This window comes from Dendrobates tinctorius, unplaced genomic scaffold (genome assembly GCF_039654945.1).
Source record: "Dendrobates tinctorius isolate UK_male_01 unplaced genomic scaffold, ASM3965494v1 ptg000341l, whole genome shotgun sequence".
In the NCBI taxonomy this organism is placed as follows: Eukaryota; Metazoa; Chordata; class Amphibia; order Anura; family Dendrobatidae; genus Dendrobates; species Dendrobates tinctorius.
Window position 1 is genome coordinate 3785001 of NW_027362007.1, and position 27726 is coordinate 3812726.

Sequence of the window (27726 nt, forward strand, 5' to 3'; positions counted from 1 at the left end):
GCGTTTTGCTCGCTGCCCGTCATCCGTAGGGTTTGTTGCAGATTCTTTCAGCGATATCCGCGCCGCTTGTGTTCACTTCAGCGCTTGTTTTGTTACGATGCCTGCCAACCAATGGTTAATTGCATTACAATTCACCAAAAAATTATTTTTATAAATCAAAACACCAAAAAAGGCGAAAACAATGAAGAAAATAAAGTGCGGAGCAAGGAATAAAAAAAAAAAAAAATCCTCAAAAATGAACCTTGCCTTTAGGAAAGCTGGCGAATATTTTTATTTTATATTCCAGTTATGGGGAATATTGTCCTTTCTTCTGCTAAAAATACAACCCCCTGCCAGAATACGGCGGCGTGCCTTTTTTTTCTTTTTTTTTTTCTGTCTTTCTCACCTGAGGGTAATATGTAATTTCTAACTAAATATATCCATCATCTTTTCTTTCCTCTTCCGTCTGTTCCATCGCTCCTACGACGATGCAGTATTGCATTATATTGCATGAGTGGAAATCAAAATAAATGAAAGCGATGAACTAAAAAAAAAATATATAAAAAAAGAAAAGTAAATATAAAATGTAAATAAAATATTGGAATTAATTCCAATAAAAAAAAAAACAAAACCCTAAACCTTCTTTAAGAAGAGAAAAACAATAGCTGAGATATTTCATATTTTCTAGCATTGAGCAATCAAAATAGTTTTAATTTAAAATGATAATTATTAGATACATTTTTTAAATCATTTTGTCTAAATAAATTATAATTTATTTTCTTCTTAACGCTGATTATTTTTCCCCGGCTTTGATTGAATGCCATAAAATAATTTATTTCCAACCCCCATTTGGGGAAGAATGTTGCAGTTTTTCTGTCTTCCTTAATTGTGATAGATTTTGTGTTGTTTTTTTTTTTTTTATCTTTCCTGAATAACAGATCTAGAAATGTGACAGATTTTATTGAGAAAAATGTAAGGTTATTTATCTTACCATTTCTCGGCAGGTTTTCTGCTATGAAGCCGGTTCCGGGAAATCTCCGCTTTGACAGCTAATAGATATATCTATGTCATGTGTTGTTTCTTTTTTTTCTTTAGTGACATTGAGAAAATTGCAAAGGAGGGGACGGGAAATAACCAAAAAAATGTCAAATGATTAGAAAATCAATGGTTTAGTGGAAAGCGATCTTATTATCTGCATGTTGGGTTCCTGTTGCTGTCGGTCTAAGTTCCAGTGTCTTTAGGGTTAACCGTAACCGAAAAGCCAACGCATAATAAAAACTAAAACTTATATTAATTTCTTACATTTGTAATTTATAGCTCCTCTACATGGAGTCCATTCTTCGTCACCATCCCACATTTAGTCAGGCTCTAATTGTTCCAAGGATCATTTTTCTTTTTGACTTTTCTATGTTGGGTCAAGTCAACTTTTTTGCAAGGCAAATAGGCTAAACTTTTTGGCAATGGCTGTGGTCGGTGACACTTTGGGGACGCTCTCCTTCTCCTTATTAGAAAGTTCTATTAAAGTTGAGGCGTGTTATCGCGGAAGAGAATTGCGATACTTTGCATTACGCTCTGGGATAGAGAGATAGACGCAGGATTATAAAAAAACAATTTCTGGGCATTTCTAGATGATAAATTTAATTTTCTTTGCTATTTGGAGTCCTGCTTTGAAAATGCAATTGTAATGAATGCATTCAGAAGCAGAGAATAGATTTACCCTTGGCTTCAAATAGTCGACGTTATCGGGCACTGTCATTCGTTCCTTCCTATTTTCAAGCTGCTAATTGATGTTTTTGAAGTCAGCAAGAAAATTGAAGGAAATGTCATGTGTGTACCAGTGCGGAAGTTAATAAGATTGACTTCGTTGACAGAATCTACAATGAGCGAAGAGACTGTATAATGGGACCACTGCGAATTCGTGTGCTCTCTTTGGAGTCAAAATTGACACCTCACGCTAGGCCGGCGGTCGATAGAAAGATGGAACATTTGGGGATGGATCCTAATCTCACCGTCTTTTCCCCATCCAACTTTGGTCTTTGGAGCTTATGTGGTGGCGCAAGCATCTGTTTATCCAGAAGGCTGAGCCAAAAGCCTTCGTTCGGTCTCCCAGTGCCACCAACAATGCAAATTTTGTATGCTCTTTTGAGTTTGAAAGCAAAAGAGTCTTGAAAAGGTTAGATTATGGGGTGTCTCAAGGAAAGATAGGCTAATATTGGTCAGGGCTATTGCTTTAGCCGGGGGCTGCAAATCCCTTAGCCGGTCTAAAAAGAAACAGTGCCGGGTCTTCAACAGAATATTTTTCAATGAATTACTTAATACAAAAGCCGATATTTCGAGCTAAGGGTCGAAAAAATACCCCGATAAGATAAAAAGCTTTGAAATCTATAGTTAATCTCCTTCCCTAAAAAAAAAAAAAGTTTGGAAAATGAGACCCTTCCTTTTGTCTCTTAATTCTACCGTAATATTGGGAAATTTATTGGATTTGCAAGAGCTATAATTATGGAATAGATTAGCCGCCGTTTGGTTGAGCACATCTGATTATTTTTAGGCCTACGGGGAGAAGCGCTAAATCCCTAATATGTCCACTACCCCCAAGTGGTCTGCGTTTGAAGCCGCGGCACCAAATGCGGTCTCGACTGGCGCTTGGCCTCTAAGGATCGTCAAGCAGACACTATTCTCAGAATATCCAATTAATTTCCATTGGCAATGATCAGTTAGCGCTTTTTTATTTTTTTTATTTTTTTGCCGTTCTCGTCATTTGAAATGCAAACACAATGATTTTTTTTCCATTGGTCTGCGTCCCTTGGTTAAGTTGTTGCCGCGAGCTAAGAATTTCATCGAGTGATGAGTCCAGAGGCTGCACCGATAAAAGGTTACCGTACGTGATTTGCGTGGAAAGCGATCATCGGATTTATGAATGTAAAAAAGTTCTTTAACTTTTATTTGACTTCCCTTCCCCCCTCCTCCTCCGTTTGCATGGGAAGGGTATGACTATATATATGTGTGACCGGTAGCTACGGAACTTTGCATGTTGATGAAATAATTTCATTCTCGAAAGTTGCCGGTTAGACTGGAAATGTCTCGATCTGGTCAGGGGATGAGGTTGGGGCAAGTCCAATCCTGAAATCTATTTATTTGTGCTTCAATTAGTAGTAATATGCAAGGGAGAAATATAACGAGGATTTATTGGGGAATATAACATTGAATGCAAAATTGGACTTTATTTTGGTTTTCAAAAATTTCCTGTTTTACAATAAATAAATTTATTTTTTGCAAATGTTTTAGAATCAATCATTTGGAAACAGTCAATTAGTATGAAGCTAATTTTTTTTATTTTCTTTGTTTTTTTTTTTAATGATGTCATTGAGAATAGAAAACAATATGTCCGGAAAGGGATTTGTAATCAGTGAGAAATCTAGGCCGCCCTGACAGCGCAACGTTAGGCTATGGCACCCTAAGCTGGCGAATATTCTCAGCTGAATGTGGAGTGCGCTGGGCATTCTTTGTTGATTTACAGATCTAATAGATGTGTTTTTTTATCCCTTTCTTGATCTCTAAAAGTATTTTTTTTAACAGCCGGAATGTGTGTAAAAAAGCAAGAGGAGGGAGTAACGCGCTTCAATCCGGTGTAATGTAGGAGGCTGGATAATGCTGTTGGAGGCTTGACATGTTTCACTGGAAACATTCGTACCCCCTTACCCAAATCTGCTGCTGAAGGGATAGGCAATGGCGGTTACCCACTTTGCTTCCTCCTTCTTCTCGAGCTGTCTGTGAAGAGTGAAGCAGGTGACTCCCCGTGGCTCCATTTTCATGACAACATGCCATTAGAAATTGCAGTCCTGTTGATCAATCCCCTGTACGTGACAGCTTTGCCGCAAGGCCTGGGTCTTTGAGAACTAGCTCTATGCCTGTTCCCTCCTTTTTTCCTGCACTAATTGGGGAAACTTTTTTACTGTGCTTGTGGCATAAGAAAGCCTTTTGAACACTGTCACAATTGAGTGTTGACTTCTTTGGAATTGCAAGTAGGTTAAGTATGAACATTAAACACTAAAAAAAAAAAAAGATATAATGCTTAAAAAATGGAATAAAGAAAAATTACTGATTGAGTTATCACAAGAGTAGATTTTCCTAATATCACAAATAATGAAACTTATAGAATAAAATAATTTCCTTTGTTTAGTGGTTACAAGATCTGGCGAAAGATTTGTTCAGGATCGTTGTATTAAGAGACATTTCTAAATGATAAAATTATGTCTTTGAATATTATGGAATTTTTAACAGATATTAACTGCAAAAAAAAATTGTGATTTTTATTATGTTTATTTCAATTAATAATTTCCTTTTTGAATTAGCGTAGGTTTTTTTGTAACATTATAATATTTGGAATAATTAGATTTATGGAACTATGGTTGTTGCAGATTTTTATTTTTCTGCCTCCTACCTAAAACCCATAAATTTCAATACGTTCCCTTTGAATGTGATTCTTATGCACGGCTTTGTGGCAGCGCTATCCCATTTTGTTGTCGTTTGAATCCGTGTGATTCTCACGCGTTTCTGTGTTCTGTAAGTACATTAATAGTTTTGCTTTTATACTTTGCTTAAAATGCTATCAAATATTTATACCATCCACGTGCTTCAAAATGCTATTGAAATCTTCCTATGTCAGGTGCCATTCTCTCTCCCTGAGCGAGAGCGCAAGGAAATGTTAATTTTATTTAAAGCCTCCATTTAGCAAAGACATGATTGACAAAGTACAAGGTTAGAAAAAAAAAATAAAAAAAAAATCTTTTTTTTTATATGGCATACTGGGTATATAATTTCTTTTGAAACCTGTAATCGGTACAATTAAGTATCTCCCCACTCCCACATTTGGTGGAGAAATCAAAAATTTACAAAGAAGCCGACGTTTTTTTTTTATATAATTAATTTGTTTCCATTGTAAAAATCATTTGCTAAAATTTGCTTTTATTAACATTATCAAGACTGTGACTGGTAAGACATCAGATCAGACACAACGAGTGTGAAGGGCAGCTTAGGGAGAATTGGGCTTTAAACCCTCTGCAGATTGGAGTCAGGATCAAAGGCGCTTGTATTATATGGCTGTGTGAGACTTTGAAGTCTTGACTGCACCTACAGCACTCATTTCATCAAGTTCACTAGTGTCTTAATAGCAGATCAATAAGTTTCAAAGTCGGAGAGTTAATTTGAAAGTAGTGCTGATGCGTTCGTGCTGGGGAAGCAGGGGAAGCGAGGAGGAGAGGAAAAAAAAATCACACTATTTAAAACTCATGAGTGTGATGTGGACTTAATAGCCGCTAATGCGATTGACAAATATCACATTCAAAATTTCCTAATTAACTTTTCTCTATTTTGTAAAATTAAATCATTACAAGAGAATCATTTCCTCCTTGGGACTAAAATATAGGATGCGTTTCTCCTCTGTATTCATTTTTTTTTTACTTTTTAAATTTATTTTTTTAAGCCCTTTTTTTTTTAATTCTGTTCCCGTATATTAAATTGTCACAGTTTAGCAGCGGTTGATGATGTGTTTGAAGTGAATGTACAATCAAAAATATTAAAACCAAAGTAAATGAAATTAAAATTTAAAAAATTGATAACTGGTCTTAAAATCTTTATCTGGTCAATAACTTAACGGTGAAAACAAAAAGTCAAAGTGCATTTTTAATGATCTAATCATTGACATGTGTTTTGAGTTGATCTCGCATGATGCAGCCGTGTTTTCTTTTTAAAGATAGTTTGATAAATCTTTAGATTTAGATATATTAGTGGAAAGAATATTAAAATTGAAATACATTTCATTGGTAGTATAAAGCCCTATAAACCGTCTTTCTGAATATGCCGCTTACCTCGCTCTTCCCACTTTTTTATTTTAATTGGTGCAAAAGTGTAAAAAATTGAATAATACGTTTTGCGAAAAGGTCTGAGAACACGAGATAATAGAAAAGCTTTTAATTCTGTTTGCGGTTTCTTTTATATTATCGACTTAAAACCATCTGTATGTGCAGCAGAAGTGTGTGGGGGGGGTTTTGGTTATTTTATTTTTTTTTCTACCAGGGGTCAAATTCACACCCTTTTGGAACAAACCTTTAATTTAGAATGTTCATCTAAGGGTTCTTAATGGTATTAAAGGCTATTTGGGTGGACAGTGGGAGCTGCAGATTAGCCACAGAAGCATTAGAAAAGGCGATTCTTGGGGGTAGATTTGCTAACGCATCTGTTATTTCCAATGCTTGATTTTTTTATTCCAATAGATTTGAATTGTAAAATTAGAACAAAAACAATAGTAAATGGGAACGGATTTGATGAAATTGAGAGTTTTTGTAGGAAAGTAAAAACCGCGGGACAATGCGCTGTCCCTTTCTTTACTTCTGTTCTTGCGTGTAGCACATTTTGTTTACTTGGCTGAAAAATAGAAAAAAGCAAAGAATGTAAAAAAAAAAAAAAAAAAAGCAAAGATCACAATCTTACATTAATACTTGTGTTAGTGGTTATTTGACTTCCTTTATTTTACTCCACCCCCAGAAATGGACATGTTCTGTGTTGTGTCTTGAGTTGTTTAGTAGGAGATGTCACTAGAAAGCAGAAGATTGTTTTGGATTTTTTTTCTTTAAAGTGTTCTTTAAATGTAGCACTTCATCTAGAGGCAAGTCTGATAGACCCCACTTGGGAGCAAACAGATGAGAGTGAAAAGAATTTGAGCTGATAAAGGTGTTTCTTGTCAAATTTGTGTAGGAATTATTTACTCTGCTGTCTTATCAGCACTGCAAGAAGAAAAGTGAGGACAGAGAAAATTAACCCAGATGGGACTTTCTCTCCATCTTCTTTGCTGGTTTTTAAAATGGCGAGATTGTAAATAGATCAAAGTTAAAAATGATGCAAAAACAAAAAAAAACAAATAAGGAAAAAAAAACATTCAACCAAGAAAACCTACAAGAAAAACGCAGCATGGACTAAACTCCAGGTATCTTTTTTGAAAAATGTGATTTTCTCCACAATCCAAAGAAAAATACCCATAACGAAATGGTTGATTTTCTTCCGTAGCACTTCACACATAACGATTTCTACTTCATTAAAAGCATATTAATCTGTTCCCCGCTCCCCTGGGAGACACCTTTAAGATGATGATATTGTATTTTTTCCCCCCCGAATTGTAAAAAAAAAAAAAATGTAGCAGATTTGGTCCCTGTCAGTCAGAAATAATTGTGTTCTTAATCTTGTCCCTGATGGATGACTCGGAGTTCAGCAACGGACTCTCTCCAATGACAAATACAATATTAATATTCATTAAGTGCTTTGACAATGCTAATTTTGATGCACTAGTAAAGGCCCTTCCAAACTTAGCGGCCAAAAGCTTTAGAGCTGCGCAAGGTGGCAGGATAATTTGTGCTGGTTTGCTGAGCTGAAGGCTTTTAAAGTCTTTCGCAAAAAAAACCTAGGTACCAGAAACTAAAAAGACTAAGGGGGGAAAGTTCTGAAGGCATTGGAAGGCAGGGCTGCGGAAATAATACGATCACAGCCCGCGAAAAAATTTGACACATCCGATGCAGCTTCTTTGAGCAAAATTTCTACAAAGTTGCAACAAAAAAGCCTAGCATGGTAAGTCAGCACATTTTTTGATTTTGTTTAATCTTTTTGATCTTTTCAATTATCGCTATTTGAAGATCAATAGTCATTTTCTTTCTTCCCCCCTCTGCTTGAAGGCGCATTGGCGGGTATAGTTTTTGCAAGGATACCCATCGCTCTTAGAGAAGATATTCTCAAGTTTCTATGTCTTTTCCTTTATTTTTTTTTGCTCTTCGCATCCGGGAGAGAATTTACCCAATGCAGGGTCTCCCTGTACCTGCTACTACCACGCCAGGAGGCACCTGCAAGCGCCGGCTCTTCCTAAAGCCGTGAAATAGGGGGAATTTTTAATTTTAGGGTTTTTTTTTATATTTTTACAGATTTTTTCACATTTTTTTCTTAATGATCAGTTTGTTTGTTTTTACTGAAAGTGACAAATTGCTTTTGTGTTTTTTTTTTAATTTTTTTTAAAAATGTCTACAATTTACTCTTTTCGATAGAAGCTCTGTATCTCTACGCTAAGCTTAGGAACTTTGTAGAGAAAGGGGATTTGTCTTTTATATTTGCCAAGTCGGGAAGCAAAGTATTGTCTTTTGTTCCTGTCATTGAACTGAGGATTGGGGATGGTGGGGAGGGGGTTAGGAGAGCGTAACACAAAAACTGGAGCTTTTTATAGACGACCGTCATTGAATTGGGGAGATCTTAATAATTTTATTCTTCCCTACCAACTGAGATAATTCTTTGAATGCCTGAACTTGAGCATCTTAACTGAGGATCTGCCTGGGAAAGCTCCCATTGCCTGATTCAGCTGCTGGCGTCCTGGCGGTCTGAATGCTTTTAGTGTAGAGTGCTGCCCTCCAGCGGATCATGAAACCTCTATCTATACACTAGCCTTTATCATGATGGTGTGTGGAATACTTTAATCGGAAGCATGGTCCTAGCCTGGCACTATAGAGGAAGCCAAGTAAAACTTGTAAATGGTAAGAGCCTGCACGTCGTCTTACAATATTCCTTATGTCTTGCATGTCGGAGATTGCTGTTTTTCCTAATCTGTTCTAGCCTGAATGTATTTTCTTGCATCAAGTGCATAAGACGGAAAGCTGTGTACTTAGTTCTAGATTTGTTTTATGATCCTTTAAAGGTAGGAAAAACATTTTTTTTCCTTTCTTTCTTTCTTTTTTTTTTTTTTTCATTTCATATTTAAAGAAATTTTTGGAATTTTTTGAAAGTGTATGCAATTCTTTTTTTTCCCAGTATCTTGATTTTTGTGCGATCTTGTGACACCTTGTGCGCTCTGACTGTGGACGGCTTTGGGTTTGTGTTATTGGTCCTGCTTCAGTGCATTTCCTAGAGTTGAGGGAATGGTCTTAGGCTCCGTCATCCTCCTGAGATTTCTCCCTGACTAGTGGAGCTGTAAGACGTTAGTTTCCCTGCCGGCCGGCCGGCGTCAGCCACATTCCGAAGCTGCCTGGTTTTTTAGCTCGGAATGATTCTAGACTTATCCAGGTTTTTGCAGCATTTTTTGTCGTTCGCGCCCCCCCCCCCCCCTCTCCTATTTAGTTTCCTTGTGTTTTGTTATCGCCTCGACTGGGGAACGCAGGGTAAATAATTCCCAGCTGGGAATGCCTGTCCGGGTTACCAGTTATTGTTACTAAACTATTGGGACCTGTCCATCATTGCAGTTTACTTAGGAAATTGCACGTGTTTGAAAAACAGTCGCTGGAGTGTGGTGGCCGCTCTGAATGGAGGGCGGGAAGGCAATTAGCTGCCCTGTTGTTGGGTCTTTTTACTTGTCAAACGGAAGGCTCATTGCTTTTGTCACTGCCTTGTAAAGGGAAACCACTGGGTTTTGTTTTGGTATTAAGAGCCTTAAAGATTTCTGGCTAGCACTCCCGGGGGCCGGCGGATGTGTGGAGACGAGCGCTGGTGCAGTTCATAATTTTTTATAAAGTGTACCGGGGGGGGGGGGGGGGAAGTGAAGGCTGTCAGCGAGCGTGCGAGGGGCTCGAATATCTAGGAGAGAGGAATCTTCACGGCCTCTTTCCCATATTGTCAGCAGCTGCTCGGAGTATCCGGACACAATGCAGCTCATTCCCGCTCCTGGAAAGACCCATGTGGCAAACTTTATTGAATAGGGGACCTTTTAATGTCAAGTGGCAAGGGGTTTGCCGGAAGGTGCAATAAAATTTGTCTTAGTTTGTGGCACTTAAAGTCAATGGTCTTGGTCTGTAAGTGTAAGGATGGAGCAGAGCGTTAGATAAACCCCCCAAGTTTTGGTCCTTGAGTGTGCGGCGCAGAGGGGCTTGTATGTGAGTTTAGGGGCTTAGAGCTGCTGTTTGGCCACTGGGAGCCCCGGCTAACAAAAGCTCTCTTATGTATTGTGTCTTCTGTTTCTAGAAAAGGCAAATTGATATTTAATGCTGACTGAAGGTTGTGTCGTGGAGAGCGGCGCAGGCCACACACGTCTCGTCACTCCGCGAGGCTGTGGCAGTTCAGAGCTCTTTCTCCTTCCACCTTTTCTTTGCAGAATTGACCAAGTTCTTGCACTGGGGAAACTTTGCTTCTCTGGCATCTTCCTTCCTGCTCCATATTTCTTGCTAGCTCGCTTTGCTTTTGCTCCTCGCTGGTTTGCTGTGTTGCACCGTGAACTGTTACCGGCTGAACGACTTGTCTGAACATTGTTTTCTTTTATATTTTTTTATTTTTTTTACCATGGCGGGATCTGGTGGTTTGCACTAGCTAAGGAATATGACTGGTTCTTTTGGGTCAATATATTCTGCATCATCTAGTGTGGAGCGGGCACCGGCGAGGTTGGCGGGTTTGATTTAGTCAGTGACTAAGTGAATGTTTCCGAGACCCCTGGATATAAGTGGATGCACCGAGCTGGCGCTGTAAAGCCGGGGTGGGCAGCACACAGCGGGCATGTATACCAGGGACGCCGTGTTGCTTGGTCTGGACAGGGCAAGTGACAAGAAGCCCATGCCAGCCTGTGGACTAACTCTACTGCAGGAGCTGGGGAGCTGGCACGCCAATGTGAACTGCTGGGTGAGTAAAAAACTTGCATCTCCTCATGTCTGTGGATTTGGGATGGGTAAACAGAGGTCCCCTCCTCCCGCATGTTGCCAAATAATTTAACCCTTGCATTTCTCACCATGTGTGCCCACTATAGAGCATCTCTTACATTTATACCTGCAGGCAATCGGTGTGAGGTTCATCGGCACCATCATCTGGTGATTTTCCCATCATCCTGAATTCAGCAGCCGGAGGGGCACTGTGTGCTGGAGTCCGCCGATTGTCCGCATCGGGGACCGTCCCCTGCACTCATTATCACCGTGTCAGGGCCGTGCACCCGGGTAGAATAACTGCAATAGGGAGAGGGGAGGTCGGGGCGCAGATTAGAGGAACAAGAGCTAATTGTTTCTACCTCTCATCCAGTGCAAATTGAGGAGGAAATAAGAGGCGTCAGCGGCTGTCACTGCATGTGCTAATCACTGGCGACAGCTCACAGGGCCATCACTGGCAGCACTGCCTGACACCGTCCTGACCGGCCCTGTGTGATATCGGATTATCTCCTCTCTGTAATATGTGACATTGTATCCATGAGGCTAGAAGCCGCCAACCCCAGGTACAGGCCAGAGCCGCGGAACAATAATAATCGTTATATAGCGCCAACATACTCAGCAGCGCTGTACAAATCACAGGAACATCAGACATTACAGAGCAAAGGAGTGAGGGCCCAAGAGCTTACAATCTATCTATAGCTATCTATTATCTATCTATATCTATCTATTATCTATATATCATCTATTATCTATCTATCATCTATCTATTATCTATCTATCTATTAACTATATATTATCTATCTGTCATCTATCTATTATCTATCTCTTATCCATCTATCTATTATCTATCTATTATCTAACTATCTATCTGTTACCTATTATCTATCTATCTGTTATCTATCTATTATCTATCTATCTCTCATCTATTATCTATTTATCTATCTATATATTATCTATCATCTATCTGTTATCTATCGATCTATTCTCTATCCATCTATTATCTATCTATCTTTCTATTATCTAACTATCTATCTACTATTTATCTATTTATCTGTCTATTCTCTATCTATTCTCTATCTATTCTCTATCTGTACTGTATATTGTCTATGGCCTTTATTTTGTTGATGACACTTTTCATTATTATCTAGAATTATCTGTAGCTCACATGGTTGTCGCTGTATCGTTGATCAGACGGTTCCTGACCTTGAAGTCTATATACAGCACATTATACAGCACAATCTGCAACACATTATACATTATACAGCACAGTATACAGCACATTATACAGCACAATCTGCAGGCTTTGGGCAGATAATAGTGATATATAAATGTAAGTTGCTGATTTCCTGTACATACACAGAGTCCCTGCCCCTCGACCTGTGCGGCAGATTTCCTCTATGGAGACATTAGTTTTCAGCCATGGCAGTGTAATATCCATATGATGTTTCCAGGACATTTCTTATGACGGTGTCTATATAACAGACCGGATATTACTGTGACGTCCCTATAAACTTCTGGATCAGTGGGATTCTGGGGTCCGCTATGTGCAGGTCGCATACAGAGGTGATCCAGGTGTCCTACAGCTGTCTGAAGGGAGGCAGGACATATCTGAGTTTTGCTTGTTCTGCATTATTACTGCTGGCAGAGTCAGGGTTAATGGGTTAGCTGCAGATTCTGATGATGTGCGGTGCAGCCGGGAAAGTGTCACATTTTACAATAGACTGTGGACTGAAGAGCTTGCACTCTTTATTGGTGGATGGTATATATTAGCACTATTGGTTATAGGACAGAGGGGTCTATAGGGACATCCGGTCACATCTGCAGACATTATGCAGGCTGTATATATAGAGGTACAGCACTATGCAGACATTATACAGGCTGTAGATAGGCTGTAGATAGGGATTGAGAATTCTACATACATTATACAGACTATATATCAGGCTGCAGCAAACTACAGATATTATACCGGCTGTATATAGAGTTACAGCGCTCTACAGTTATTATATAAGATGTATTTAGGAATACAGCGCTCTGGACACATTAGCTTTTTGAAAATCCTGTATCACTTATTTTATAGAGACGGCAGTTTCCTAATGGCCTGAGGTCACCCCCTATTATCATTTCTTATGAAGGAAATAGCATTATATGTGATGTTATGCATGAAAGGACCTGTGGGGGCACCTTCAATTGGGATTTAAATAACAGTTTTTGAATACCCAGGATTATTTATGTTCTTTGGGTTATGTTGGACCCCATTACTGTCCCTAATTTTTGAATGTTACTATGGTTAAATATACCCATATATACAGCCTGTATAAAGTACAGCACTCTGGAGACAATATGTAGGCATTATGTTGAGGTAAAAAACTATATGGACATTATACAGAATGTATATAGTAGTGGAGCACTGTTGGAAAGTTATAAATACTACATATATAGGTACAGGGCTCAGCAGATATTGTGCAGTATTTATATAGGGATATGGCACTCTATAAGCATAAAACAGGCTGTATATAGGAGTACAGCACTATAGGGACATTAAACATGCTATAAAGAGGTACAGCACTCCTACAGACATTGTACATGATTTCTATAGGGTTAATGCACTCTAAATTTAATACAGGCTGTATATAGAGGTACAGCACTCTACAGACATCATATATGTTTTAAATAGTGTGTCAGCAATATAGAGACCTTAAGACATTCAACAATTTTAATGACCCTTTTGACTTTCTGTTTTGCCTTGAAAATCATGTATCAATTATTTTATAGTGATGGCAGTTTCCTAATGACATGAGGTCTCCCCTATTACAATTTCTTATGGAGGAAATAGCATTATATGTGATGCAATGCATGAAAGGACCTGTAGGGGCACATGGCTTGGCATCTAAAGCACCGTTTTTAAATTCCCAGGATTTATTATTTGTTCTTGGTGTTATGTTGGACCCCATTACTGTTCCTAATTTCGTAAAATTACTTTAGTGAAAGAAATAAAGCATTCTAGAGACAGTATACAGGCTGTATATAGGGGTAAACCACTATGAATAGTATTCAGGCTGTATATAGGAGTACAACACTATAGGGAAATTATACATACTGTATATAGAGGTGCAGAACTGTACAGACATTGTACAGAAATTATATAGGGGTATGGCACTCTTTAAGCGTAATACAGGCTATAGATAGTGGTACAGCACTCTGGAGACATTCTACAGGCTGTATATGGACTGCAGCACTATAGGGACATTGTATATGGTGTATATATAGAGGTATACAGACATTCTACAAGATTTCTATATGGCTATAGAACTTTATAAATATAGCACAGGCTGTATATAGGGGTACAGCACTCTTGAGACATTAAAAAGACTGTATATAGGGGTACAGCACTCTGGATACATTGTACAGGCTGTGTATACTGGCACAGCACTCTACAGACAGTATACAGGCTGTATATAGAGGTACGTCACTCTGGAGACATACACGCTGTATATAAAGGTACAGCACTCTACAGACATTATACAGACTATAGAGAGGTACAGCATTCTACAGACAGTATGCAGGCTGTATATAGAGGTACGTCACTCTGGAGACATACACGCAGTATATAAAGGTACAGCACTCTACCGACATTATACAGACTATAGAGAGGTACAGCATTCTACAGACAGTATGCAGGCTGTATATAGAGGTACGTCACTCTGGAGACATACACGCAGTATATAAAGGTACAGCACTCTACCGACATTATACAGACTATAGAGAGGTACAGCATTCTACAGACAGTATGCAGGCTGTATATAGAGGTACGTCACTCTGGAGACATACACGCAGTATATAAAGGTACAGCACTCTACCGACATTATACAGACTATAGAGAGGTACAGCATTCTACAGACAGTATGCAGGCTGTATATAGAGGTACAGCATTCTATATATATTATACAGGATGTATATAGTGGTACAGCACTCTACAGACATTATACAAGCTGTATATAGAGGTACATCACTCTGGAGACATTATGCAGGCTGTATATAGTGGTACAGCACTCTACAGACGTCATGCAGGCTGTATATAGAAGTAGCGCACTCTGGAGACATAAAGGCTGTATATAGTGGTACATTACTCTGGAAACATTATACAGGCTGTGTTTAGGGTTACAGCATTCTACATACTTTATACAGGCTGTATATAGGGGTACAGCACTCTACAGACATTATACAGGCTGTTAATAGAGGTACAGCATTCTACATACATTATACAGGCTATATAGGGGTACAGCACTCTACAGACATTATAAAGGCTGTATATAGTGGTACAGCACTCTACAAAAATCATACATGCTGTAAATAGGGGTACAGCACTCTGGAGACATATTATACAGGTTGTATATAGAGGTACAGCATTCTACAGATGTTATACAGGATGTATATAGTGGTACAACACTCTACAGACATTATTCAGGCCTTATACAGGAATGCAACACTCTACACACATTATACAGGCCTTATACAGGAATGCAACACTCTACAAACATTATACAGGCTGTATAAAGGGTACAGCACTCTACACACATTATAAAGGCGTTTTAAGGGGTACAGCGTTCTACAGACATTATACAGGCTCTATATACAGCTCAAAAAAATAAAGGGAACACTTAAACAACATCAAACTTCTGTGAAATCAAACTGTCCACTTAGGAAGCAACACTGACTGACAATCAATTTCACATGCTGTTGTGCAAATGGAATAGACAACAGATGGAAATTATTGGCACGTATCAAGACACCCTCAATAAAGGAGTGGTTTTGCAGGTGGGGACCACAGACCACATCTCAGTACCAATGCTTTCTGGCTGATGTTTTGGTCACTTTTGAATGTTGGTCGTGCTTTCACACTCGTGGTAGCATGAGACAGACTCTACAATCCACACAAGTGGCTCAGGTAGTGCAGCTCATCCAGGATGGCACATCAATGCAAGCTGTGGCAAGGTTTGCTGTGTCTGTCAGCGTAGTGTCCAGAGGCTGGAGGCGCTGCCAGGAGACAGGCCAGTACACCAGGAGACATGGATGGGGAGCCGTAGGAGGGCAACAACCCAGCAGCTGGACCGCTACCTCCGCCTTTGTGCAAGGAGGAACAGGAGGAGCACTGCCAGAGCCCTGCAAAATGACCTCCAGCAGGCCACAAATGTGCATGTGTTTGCACAAATGGTTAGAAACCGACTCCATGAGGATGGTCTGAGGGCCCGACGTCCACAGATGGAGGTTGTGCTCACAGCCCAACACCGTGCAGGACGCTTGGCGTTTACCACAGAACACCAGGATTGGCAAATTCGCCACTGGCGCCCTGTGCTTTTCACAGATGAAAGCAGGTTCACACTGATCACGTGTGACAGACAGTGGCGTAACTACAAAGTTATGGGTCCCGGTGCGAACTTTCAAATGGGCCCCCCCATGCCAAAATACACGCACATCTCTGCTCCGTACACCTCGTACACGCCCGGCTCCTCTCCTTACACCTCGTACACACGAGACTCCTCTTCGTACACCTCGTACACACGCGGTTCCGCTCCGTACACCTTGTACACACGCGGCTCCGCTCCGTACACCTCGCACAAACGAGGCTCCGCTCCGTACACCTCGCACACACGCGGCTACGCTTCGTACACCTCACACACACGTGGCTCGATCCGTACAACTCGTACACACCCGGCTCCTCTCTGTACACCTTGTACATACGCAGCTCCGCTCCGTACACCTCGCACACACGCGGCTACGCTTCGTACACCTCACACACACACGGCTCCCTCCATACAACTCGTACAAACCCAGCTTCTCTCTGTACACCTTGTACACACACAGCTCTGCTACATCCACACTGTAAACCCCTCCTGACCTCACACATAAACTTTACCTCATCCAGCAGAGTCCTGCAGACAGTGACACCAAGGCCCCTGATCTTGTAACCCCTGATTCCTCCCATCCTGTGACCTCATCACAGGTTCTGTGCGCACAGCCACAGAACAGCCAAGGACGTCATTGTAGGCTGCGGTGAGTCTTATCTGGGAGGACGAGGATGGGGTCGGTGCATGGGGAAGTGTGGCAGCTCAGTGCAATGCGGGTAAAATAGTGTCCCGGGTGGGGTGCGGGGGGGGTCAAAAACGGGACTGTCCCGCGAGACTCGGGACGGTTGGGAGATATCATGGTCTGACCTTCCGGGCCCCTGACTCCCCCTGGGCCCGGTCGCAGTGGTGACTGCTGCGATCGTGGTATTTACGCCCCTGGTGACAGACATGACAGAGTCTGGAGATGCCGTGGAGAGCGATCCGCTGCCAGCAACATCCTTCAGCATGACCGGTTTGGCGGTGGGTCAGTAATGGTGTGGGGTGGCATTTCTTTGGAGGGCCGCACAGCCCTCCATGTGCTCGCCAGAGGTATCCTGACAGCTATTAGGTACCGGGATGAGATCCTCAGACCCCTTGTGAGACCATATGCTGGTGTGGTTGGCCCTGAGTTCCTCCTAATGCAGGACAGTGCCAGACCTCATGTGGCTGGAGTGTGTCAGTAGTTCCTGCAAGATGAAGGCATTGAAGCTATGGACTGGCCCGCCCGTTCCCCAGACCTGAATCCGATTGAGCACATCTGGGACATCATGCCTCGCTCCATTCACCAACGTCGCGTTGCACCGCAGATTGTCCAGGAGTTGGCGGATGCTTTAGTCCAAGTCTGGGAGGAGATCCCTCAGGAGACCATCCGCCACCTCATCAGGAGCATGCCCAGGCATTGTACAGTAGGGAGGTCATACAGGCACGTGGAGGCCACACACAATACTGAGCATCATTTTGACTCGTTTTAAGGACATTACATTCCACTTTAATTTTGCGTGTGACTCCAAATCCAGGCCTCCATTGGTTAATAAATTTGATTTCCATTGATGATTTTTGTGTGATTTTGTTGTCAGCACATTCAGCTTTGTACAGAACAAAGTATTCAATGACAATATTTCATTCATTCACATGTAGGATGTGTTATTTGAGTGTTCCCTTTATTTTTTTGAGCAGTGTAGTTGTACACAGGGCTGTGGAGTTGGTAAGCCAAATCTCCGACACCTCAACTTCCATGCCACTGATTCCGACTCCACGACTCTGACTCCACAGCCCTCTACAGACAGTGTAAAGGTTGTATATAGAGGTACAGCATTCTACATACAGTATACAGGCTGTATATAGCGGTACAGCATTCTACAGACATTATACAGACTATATAAAGGTACAGCACTCTACAAATATACAGGATGTATATAGAGGTACAGCATTCTGCAGATATTATACAGACTGTACAGTTGTGGCCAAAAGTATTGACACCCCTGCAATTCTGTCAGATAATACTCAGTTTCTTCCTGAAAATGATTGAAAACACAAATTCTTTGTTATTATTATCTTCATTTAATTTGTCTTAAATGAAAAAACACAAAAAGAATTGTCCTAAAGCCAAATTGGATATAATTCCACACCAAACATAAAAAGAGGGTGGACAAAAGTATTGGCACTGTTCGAAAAATGATGTGATGCTTCTCTAATTTGTGTAATTAACAGCACCTGTAACTTACCTGTGGCACCTAACAGGTGTTGGCAATAACTAAATCACACTTGCAGCCAGTTGACATGGATTAAAGTTGACTCAACCTCTGTCCTGGGTCCTTGTGTGTACCACATTGAGCATGGAGAAAAGAAAGAAGACCAAAGAACTGTCTGAGGACTTGAGAAACCAAATTGTGAGGAAGCATGAGCAATCTCAAGGCTACAAGTCCATCTCCAAAGACCTGGATGTTCCTGTGTCTACCGTGCGCAGTGTCATCAAGAAGTTTAAAGCCCATGGCACTGTGGCTAACCTCCCTAGATGTGGACGGAAAAGAAAAATTGACAAGAGATTTCAACGCAAGATTGTGCGGATGTTGGATAAAGAACCTCGACTAACATCCAAACAAGTTCAAGTTGCCCTGCAGTCCGAGGGTACAACAGTGTCAACCCGTACTATCTGTCGGCATCTGAATGAAAAGGGACTGTATGGTAGGAGACCCAGGAAGACCCCACTTCTTACCCCGAGACATAAAAAAGCCAGGCTGGAGTTTGCCAAAACTTACCTGAAAAAGCCTAAAACGTTTTGGAAGAATGTTCTCTGGTCAGATGAGACAAAAGTAGAGCTTTTTGGGCAAAGGCATCAACATAGAGTTTACAGGAGAAAAAGAGGCATTCAAAGAAAAGAACACGGTCCCTACAGTCAAACATGGCGGAGGTTCCCTGATGTTTTGGGGTTGCTTTGCTGCCTCTGGCACTGGACTGCTTGACCTTGTGCATGGCATTATGAAGTCTGAAGACTACCAACAAATTTTGCAGCATAATGTATGGCCCAGTGTGAGAAAGCTGCGTCACCCTCAGAGGTCATGGGTCTTCCAGCAGGACAATGACCCAAAACACACTTCAAAAAGCACTAGAAAATGGTTTGAGAGAAAGCACTGGAGACTTCTAAGGTGGCCAGCAATGAGTCCAGACCTGAATCCCATAGAACACCTGTGGAGAGATCTAAAAATGGCAGTTTGGAGAAGGCACCCTTCAAATATCAGGGACCTGGAGCAGTTTGACAAAGAAGAATGGTCTAAAATTCCCGCAGAGCATTGTAAGAAACTCATTGATGGTTACCGGAAGCGGTTGGTCACAGTTATTTTGGCTAAAGGTTGTGCAACCAAGTATTAGGCTGAGGGTGCCAATACTTTTGTCTGGCCCATTTTTGGAGTTTTGTGTGAAATGATCAATGTTTTGCTTTTTGCTTCATTCTCTTTTGTGTTTTTTCATTTAAGACAAAATAAATGAAGATAATAATATCAAAGAATTTGTGATTGCAATCATTTTCAGGAAGAAACTGAGTATTATCGGACAGAATTGCAGGGGTGTCAATACTTTTGGTCACAACGGTATATAGTGATACTGCAGTCTATAGACATTATACAGGCTGTATATAGAGGTACAGCATTCTACAGACAGTATTCAGTCTTTAGATAGAAGTACATCATTCCACAGACATTATACACGTTGTGTATAGGGGTACAGTACTCTACAGATATACAGACTGTATATCGGGGTACAGCATTCTACAGACATTATACAGGTTGTATATAGAGGTACAGCACTCTGCAATCATTATATAGACTGTATATAGAGGTATGGCATTCTACAGACATACAGGCTGTATATAGGGGTACAGCATTCTACAGACATTATTTAGGCTGTTTATAGGGGTACAGCACTCTGGAGACATTATACAGGCTCTATATAGAGGTACAGCATTCTACAGACATTATACAGGTTGTTTATAGGGGTACAACACTCTGTAGACATAATGCCAGCTGTATATAGAGGGTAAAACTCTACAGATATCATTCAGGCTGTATATACGGGTACAGCACTCTGAAAACATTATAGAGGTTGTATATAGGAATACAACACTCTACAGACATACAGGCTGTATATATAGGTACACCACTTGACAAACATTACAAAGGCTGTATATAGTGGTACCACGCTCTGGAGACATTACAAAGGCTTTTTATAGGGGTACAGAGCTCTGCAGAAATTTTACAGGCTGTATATCGGGGTACATCATTCTAGAAACATTATGCCAGGTTATATATGCCAGGATAAATATATGTAAATGGTTGAAGAGCTGGCTCAGGGATAGGAAACAAATTAATGGAGCACACTCGGACTGGGTCACAGTTAGCAGTGGGGTACCACATGGGTCAGTTTTGGGCCCGCTTCTTTTTAACATATTTATTAATGACCTTGTAGGGGGCATAGAGAGTAGAATTTCAATATTTGCAGATGACACTAAACTCTGCAGGGTAATCAATACAGAGGAGGACAATTTTATATTACAGGAGGATTTATGTAAACTAGAAGCTTGGGCTGATAAATGGCAAATGAGCTTTAATGGGGATAAATGTAAGGTCGTGCACTTGGGTAGAACGAACAAGTTGTATAATTATGTGCTTAATTGTAAAACACTGGGCAAAACAGTCACTGAAAAAGACCTGGGTTTATGGGTGGACGACAAACTCACATTTAGTGGCCAGTGTCAGGCAGCTGCTGCAAAGGCAAATAAAATAATGGGATGCATTAAAAGAGGCATAGATGCTCATGAGGAGAACATAATTTTACCTCTATATAAGTCACTAGTGCGACCACACTTAGAATACTGTGTACAGTTCTGGTCTCCGGTGTATAAGAAAGACATAGCTGAACTGGAGCGGGTGCAGAGAAGAGCGACCAAGGTTATTAGGGAACTGGGGGGTCTGCAATACCAAGACAGGTTACTACACTTGGGGTTATTTAGTTTGGAGAATCGAAGGCTTAGGGGTGATCTTATTACAATGTATAAATATATGCGGGGACAATACCAAGACCTATCTAATGATATTTTTACTCTTAGACCTGTGACGGGGACAAGGGGCATCCTCTACGTCTGGAGGAAAGAAGGTTTCAGCATACTCACAGACGCGGATTCTTTACTGTAAGAGCAGTGAGACTATGGAACTCTCTGCCATATGATGTTGTAATGAGTGATTCCCTACTAAAATTTAAGAAGGGACTGGATGCCTTTCTTGAAAAGTATAATATTACAGGGTATATACACTAGTTTCCTTAGTGTTGCGCTGATCCAGGGAGCTAGTCTGATTGCCGTATGTGGAGTCGGGAAGGAATTTTTTTCCCCAATGTGAAGCTTACTGTTTGCCACATGGGTTTTTTTGCCTTCCTCTGGATCAACATGTTAGGGCAAGTTAGGACAGGATATAGGTTGAACTAGATGGACTTAAAGTCTCCCTTCAACCTTAATAACTATCTTACTACATCTATCTGGTGTATATCGGGTACGGCACTACAGGAATTTCAGGGAGATCCAAAGTGATCTAAATTAAGAGTTAGGCTAAATTCACATTAGAGTTTGAGTCTGCAGCGTATCATCCACATACGCAAACGCATGCATAGCGCATGTTTGCGCAGCGTTTTTATGCGCATCATCTTACGCATGACAGAAAAATGCTGCATGTGCATGTGTTTGCATGCGTTTGCTTATGCGCCATGCGTTCAATATGACGTCAGACAAAAATGGACGTGTCTCATGGGATTTCTATTTATATTTTGAAGAACGCATGCGTACACATGTCCTTGCATACCAATGCTTTTCCATAGACAACAATGCGGTTTTTTGACGCACTCATCCGCATGTGCATGCCTGCGCAAATTTGACAGATTTTTGACGCTTCAAAAAATACATGTTGCGTTCGCCGTGCCCCGCCGCACACTGCGAAACAACGCATGTACGTACGTACACCATGTTAAATATATGGACGTATGCGGATCAAATGCTGCACACACAGATGCAAATGTGAAACCAGGCTAAGAAGCTGATTTATCTGATAGGCTGTATTGCCAATTTTATCATTTTTGCTGGTACTACTGTTTTTATTTTTGTATATATATATATATATATATATATATATATATATATATATATATATATATATATATATATGCATTCTAGGCTTCCTGTGAGTTGATTTTTGGTGCAATGCATAGCGTCGCTGTGTGTTTGGCACTGATATGTGACTGGTCATGTATCGAGTGTTATAGATCATTGAGTTCTAGTTTCTGGAATATTTTGGGTGAAGTGACACATGTACATGGCGTATATATCTAAAATCTTGACGAATATCAATATGTACCCCACTGAGGTTGAGGAGTCTCTTCTCCTCCCCGTTAGTCGATGCAACTATAATGACCTTTCTAATTTTTTGCTTTGCATTGAAGAATATTGTATGAATTATTTTAGAAATATGGCAGTTTTCTAATGCACTGTGGTCACCCATCTCTTATAATTTCGGATGGAGGAAATAGCAGCATTATATGTGATGAAGTGCATGAAAGAACCTACAGGAGCACATGACTTTGGCTCTGTCAAAGTTTCTGAATTTCCAGTATTGTTTATGCAGTTGGGGTTATGTTTGACCCCATTACTGTTCCTAAGATTTGATAAATTGTTATAGTACAATATATTCAACAAATTACAGTCTATTAAATTATTTTGTATTGTTTTATGTACAGATTTTCACAAGCATTGATATAGTTTTTACCTACAACAATACGATTAGTAAGATATCCTAAATTAAGGATAATATGTACTTTTTAGGCCATTCCTTGGACAGTTTTGGCTGAAATCATAGAATGGTAGAGTTGGAAGGGACCTCCTGGGCCATCTGGTCCAACTCCCTTCTCAAAGCAGGATTCACTAAATCATCCCAGACAGATGTCTGTCCAACCTCTGTTTGAAGACTTCTATTGAAGGAGAACTCACCACCTCTCGTGGCAACCTGTTCCACTCATTGATCACCCTAACTGTCAAAAAGTTTTATAGAATCAAAGAATAATAATTTCCATTGACATAGATAGAAATTCACCCAAACCATACCAGTGCCATTTGTAGATTTCTGCCTATATTTCATTCATGTATAGGCTCAAGAAATTTTAGATTCAGCTTCACAACTTCCGGGATAGACATTATTAACAAATTCCATCCATTACGCATTTGCAGGATGCTATCCTCTTAGGCGTATTTTTTTTTTTATATGGCCATATGACCTGTTGTAGTATTGGTGTGATCAGTATGTCATCCATGTATACATAAGGATTTTACTTTGTTTTAGTTATTATATATTTATTTTTATCAGGTTTATTGAGAGATTTCTTGTAGTCAGAAAGGATTTTAGCTTTTTACAACATTGGTATCTTTTTTGGTGCTTCTCCTTGTTTGACACGTTGAGGATGTAATAGGTCGGACCTGATTAAATTGTGTCTCAACCTGATGTACAATGTATCGATGTGCTGAGAACCAATATAATTTTTATATGTGACCGAACCCCCACATTTCCGGTTATCCCACATTTTCCATGCCACTGTGTTATATAAATTTAGATATATGTATATATATCTCCTCATTACATTATTTTTTGCCTGGTGCATCCAGTGCGCTCCTTATACCACCTCCGGCTAATTGAAGGGGCTCATCCACATAAGGATTGTTAATGATTATTGTTGCGCTCCTATTGCATTCAAATATCTAAAATTTGTCCTATATTTACAATATGTACCCTCTAAAGCTAATACATTTTTTTTTATCTCTCGAGGACCTGTGGTCACATGACTGTGTGCCAATAAAATGGTGCACACCAGGTGTCGGTGTATTACACACCTGCTGCATACATTGCCCGGCTCGGCCCCTGAGCTTGGGCTCCAACTCCTTACATTCTCACTAGATCCTCTAGGGGCGCCGCCGAACTAAATTATTCATGTTTGCTAATTGCCTTGTAATGCTGATTTTGAAGGACCGGAAGCAAATACTGGAACGGCGCGGCAATGAAATTAGCCGAATGCAAAGCTGATTGATAAAGGAACGATTGCCCAAATCACTGACCCCTGACAACTGATAGATATTTCTGTGTATTTAATCTTTAAATACATTTTTATTGATCTTTGTATAAATATTTTACTTATTATGTAATATTAAGCAGTTTTTTTTTTTCTAGGATTTTTATGTATTTATTACCATAACCTTATTATTATTTAATTTTGTGTTACGATGTATTTATTAATATTCACGTTATATTATTGTATTCGTAGTCGGTGATCGCATGTCAATAAATTCTGTAAATCTACGCTTTTTTTTTTTGAGTTTTTTTTTTTAGTTTTGCACAGTTATTTTATTAAAAAAACAAACACACAAATCGTCCCTGGTTGTCACATCGTAGTTGCCCGGCTGTGAGCCACGGCCGGTGTACAATGACATCCTTTGTATTTACCAGCTGGCGCCATTGACAGGAGCTCATGAGGCTTTAAGACGTTTCACGGAAACCAGAGAAACCTTAACGGGCAGAATCCTTGTGTCTCCGATTGTGGAAGAGAACAAGAAACGTGATGTAATAAGCATTTAGCTCTTGTCAGGTCGCGCTGCCGCCGCTCCCTGGGTATTAATACAAGCTGCTTATGGAAATGAGGCCATATCTAGGCTGTAATCTGCTCAGCCATTACTACGAGAGCGTCTTTATCTGCCGGACACATAATCTGGTTAAATGTTCTGCCTTGTAAAACTCCGGCTCAATACCACCTTGGGGAATATGGATTTTTCGGTCTGAGTGGTTCCCATGTCGGGAATCCGTGCAGCATTTCTGTGGATGAAAGCGTGAACCTGGCCCCGGCGCGCAGCTCCCAGTGTTTACGGGGGGGAGGCGTCTCTACAGAGAGTGGATGTTGTGACTCCTCGCCGTTCTGCTCACTGCGCTCGCCGCCATTTAGTTTTTGTGATAAAAGTCTTTGAGAAGTGAATGGCGGGCGAAACAAGATCTCGTCGATGTCACGAAATATACAAGGCAGGTCCTTAGATCCCGGCTGTATAAAGGGGGCTGCTGACTCCGGGAGCGAGATACAGTGCGCGTTAACAAATCTGGAGGTTGTGCTGGGCTGGCCTTGGACGCCATTAAAGGCAGGGTACCCGCTGCGCCGACTTGCATCACAAAAGGGTGTGAATCGGAGGGAGTCAGAGAGGAGGTGGAGGGGCTCGCGCCTCAGCATGCCATGTCTTTATGCCATCATAGCAGAAAATTGCTAGGGGAGAAGAGGAGGTGGCCCTGTCATGGGGAGGAAGGAACCGACGTGCCCGGCGGCTCTGCCGAGAATCCTGTCCTCCAAAAAGAAGTAGGAAGGACGACACGAAGAACATAGAGCAGGGGACACATCCGAGTCCGGAACAACACCGGCCGGGGCAAAAATGAGACGTTTGGGAAAATTTTTGGAAGTAAAAAGTTTAAAAAAGGAAAATTATTCAGGGTTTATACAATGAGAGATGATCAGGTGCACAATAAATATCCGCTATTATTTAGAAGGAAAAATATTTGATTTTTTTTTTTTGTGCAAATAGTTTGGAAAAGTCGAGTGTTTGTGTAAACGAGGAACATTAATAATCGATGGTGCAATAAAACCAACATTAAAAAAGATACAGGAACGAAACCGCAGCATCTGACCTGGAAGTGCTCCGGAAGTTTCTGTAAAGTCACCGACCGGCCTCCCCTTGCCTCCAGTTGTCATTATTTTTGGCGGCCGGAATTATAGGGAAAGTCATGTGACCTCAGATAATGCGAGAAATGTATCTTCTCGGGTGCAAATCACGGACCGAGGATGAAGAATTTTCCCATCAGTGATCAGTTACATACTGACTCCACGGGTCCGATTCATTCCATTAGCGCCTCGTCTTTCTTCAGGTTTTTCAGCTTTTCTTTTTTTTGCGCCAAATTCCTCTTTTAAGTTGCTCCTATATTGACTTCCGCTTTCTACTTGTTCATCTGTTTTTTTTCTCTGTTCTCCATTGAGGATGCGGTTTTTGTAATTCAGATGTTTACAGCGATTCGTTATTTGTCACTTTTTAAAGAAAAAAATACATAAAATTTTGGCGCAAAATTTACTCCAGCCGTCCCGCCGAGTGATTATTTTTGGATGCTAGAAATTTTTGCGTAAAGGTTACATTTGTGTGTGACATTTTAACAGATTGCGTGACTTTTTGCTCTAAAGTCGCAAAGAAGGTAAAAGGCCAAAGTAGCGAGCATTTTTATTTGATTTCATGAGCTCGCGTGCGCCATTTTTTTTTTTAAAGAAATGAGCATTTAAAATGGAAACAAATACAGTGGTTTATAAAAAATGCTGAATCGTGCCCGATATGTCCATCAGCAGAGAGGACTTGGGGGATGGCAGCACCAAACCGGACAACTTCTTGGTATTTCAATATGTCTGTCCTGTGGGAGCCGCAGGAGGATCCGCAGGGGAGTCAGTGACTTCCCTGCCGGAAAATTTGGGTAAAATTTTCATACATTGGCCCCAATTCATCTTTGTCTTTGCCTTTTTTTTTTCTGGAATAAAAATGGTTCTTACACAGAGTCGGGTTCATTATTGCTTATGCGCCTTTTTCTGCCCAGTCTTCAGTGTATTTTTGCCGTTTTTTTTAATTTGTTCTTCTTATTCTTTTAATTGGCACCTTATTTTATTTATCTCTATTTTATGTGTTCACTTGTTTGTTTGTTTTTGTTCATCATTGTGGGCAGTTTGGGGTCTACAGATATGTTTGGCTGGTTCATCAATTGCAACTTTTTAAAAAGTCGCCAACTTCTTGCACAAAATATATTATTATAGATACCTGAAACTTTTTTTTTTTTTTTTACACATTTTGCAACATTTTAGCAGAACTTTCAACTTTTTGAGCTAAAAATTGTGGTGAAAAAAGTGAAAGACAAAAATAAATAATTTTAATTTTGCACAAAGTTAATGAATCGCGTGCGAAATTTTGAAGAATTGAACACAGAAAGCGACAACGAATATCGCAAGATAGGAAAACAAAAGTGACTTAAAAAGAAACAAATTATGAATCAGGATGAGTGACTTTCATGGCTGCGCCTTATTCATTATTTACGGTAATTTGGGCCTTTTAAAGTTACTTTTACTTGGTTTTGTCTGTGAGGTTTTTTTTTTACTGTCCAGCGTGATGAGCGCGGTTTTACTTATCCGGATAATTTATCCTAATTCATAATTTGCAACTTTTTGAAATGTCACAACTTTTTTTTTTTTTGCACATTTATAATCCAGTCCCCTAGTGGAGTCTAAAATCTGTTGAATTTTTCATTTTTGCACATTGGAAGACTTAACGCGCGACATGTGAAAGGATCATGTGACTTTTTTGCTTTAAAGAGGTGCAAAAAAAATATTAATGCAGTAATAAAAAAAAGAGTTACTTTGATTTTGGACAAAATTTGTCGGTTCGCTTACAAAACTTGCAAACAAGACAAAAAAGTGATAAATCCGTAAGTAATGAGTCGGGGGGCCGTAGTGTCTGTGCTCCCTGATGAAGGCCCCCTGTGGATGGGGCCGTGGTCTGCTATAGAATAGGAAGAAGACAGGAAAATATTGAACCTTGTTATAAAGCTGAAATAATATTATCTACAATCTCTATA

General features: G+C 40.3%; 1 protein-coding gene across 43 annotated transcripts in view; it reads left to right on the plus strand.

The window, feature by feature from the left end:
- TCF7L2 (transcription factor 7 like 2) overlaps positions 1 to 27726 on the plus strand; it is a 322643-nt gene that overhangs the window by 254026 nt on the left and 40891 nt on the right. For 5 of the 43 annotated variants that reach the window (XM_073562185.1, XM_073562184.1, XM_073562181.1 and 2 more), the window contains exon 5: positions 11786 to 11796. The exons of 37 other annotated variants lie outside the window; for them this stretch is intronic. In XM_073562185.1, coding sequence (XP_073418286.1) covers positions 11786 to 11796 — 11 coding nt within the window. Of the gene's footprint in view, positions 1 to 9584; positions 10609 to 11785; positions 11797 to 27726 lie in introns of those variants that run through there. One more of the 43 variants, XM_073562167.1, reaches the window with a different exon arrangement.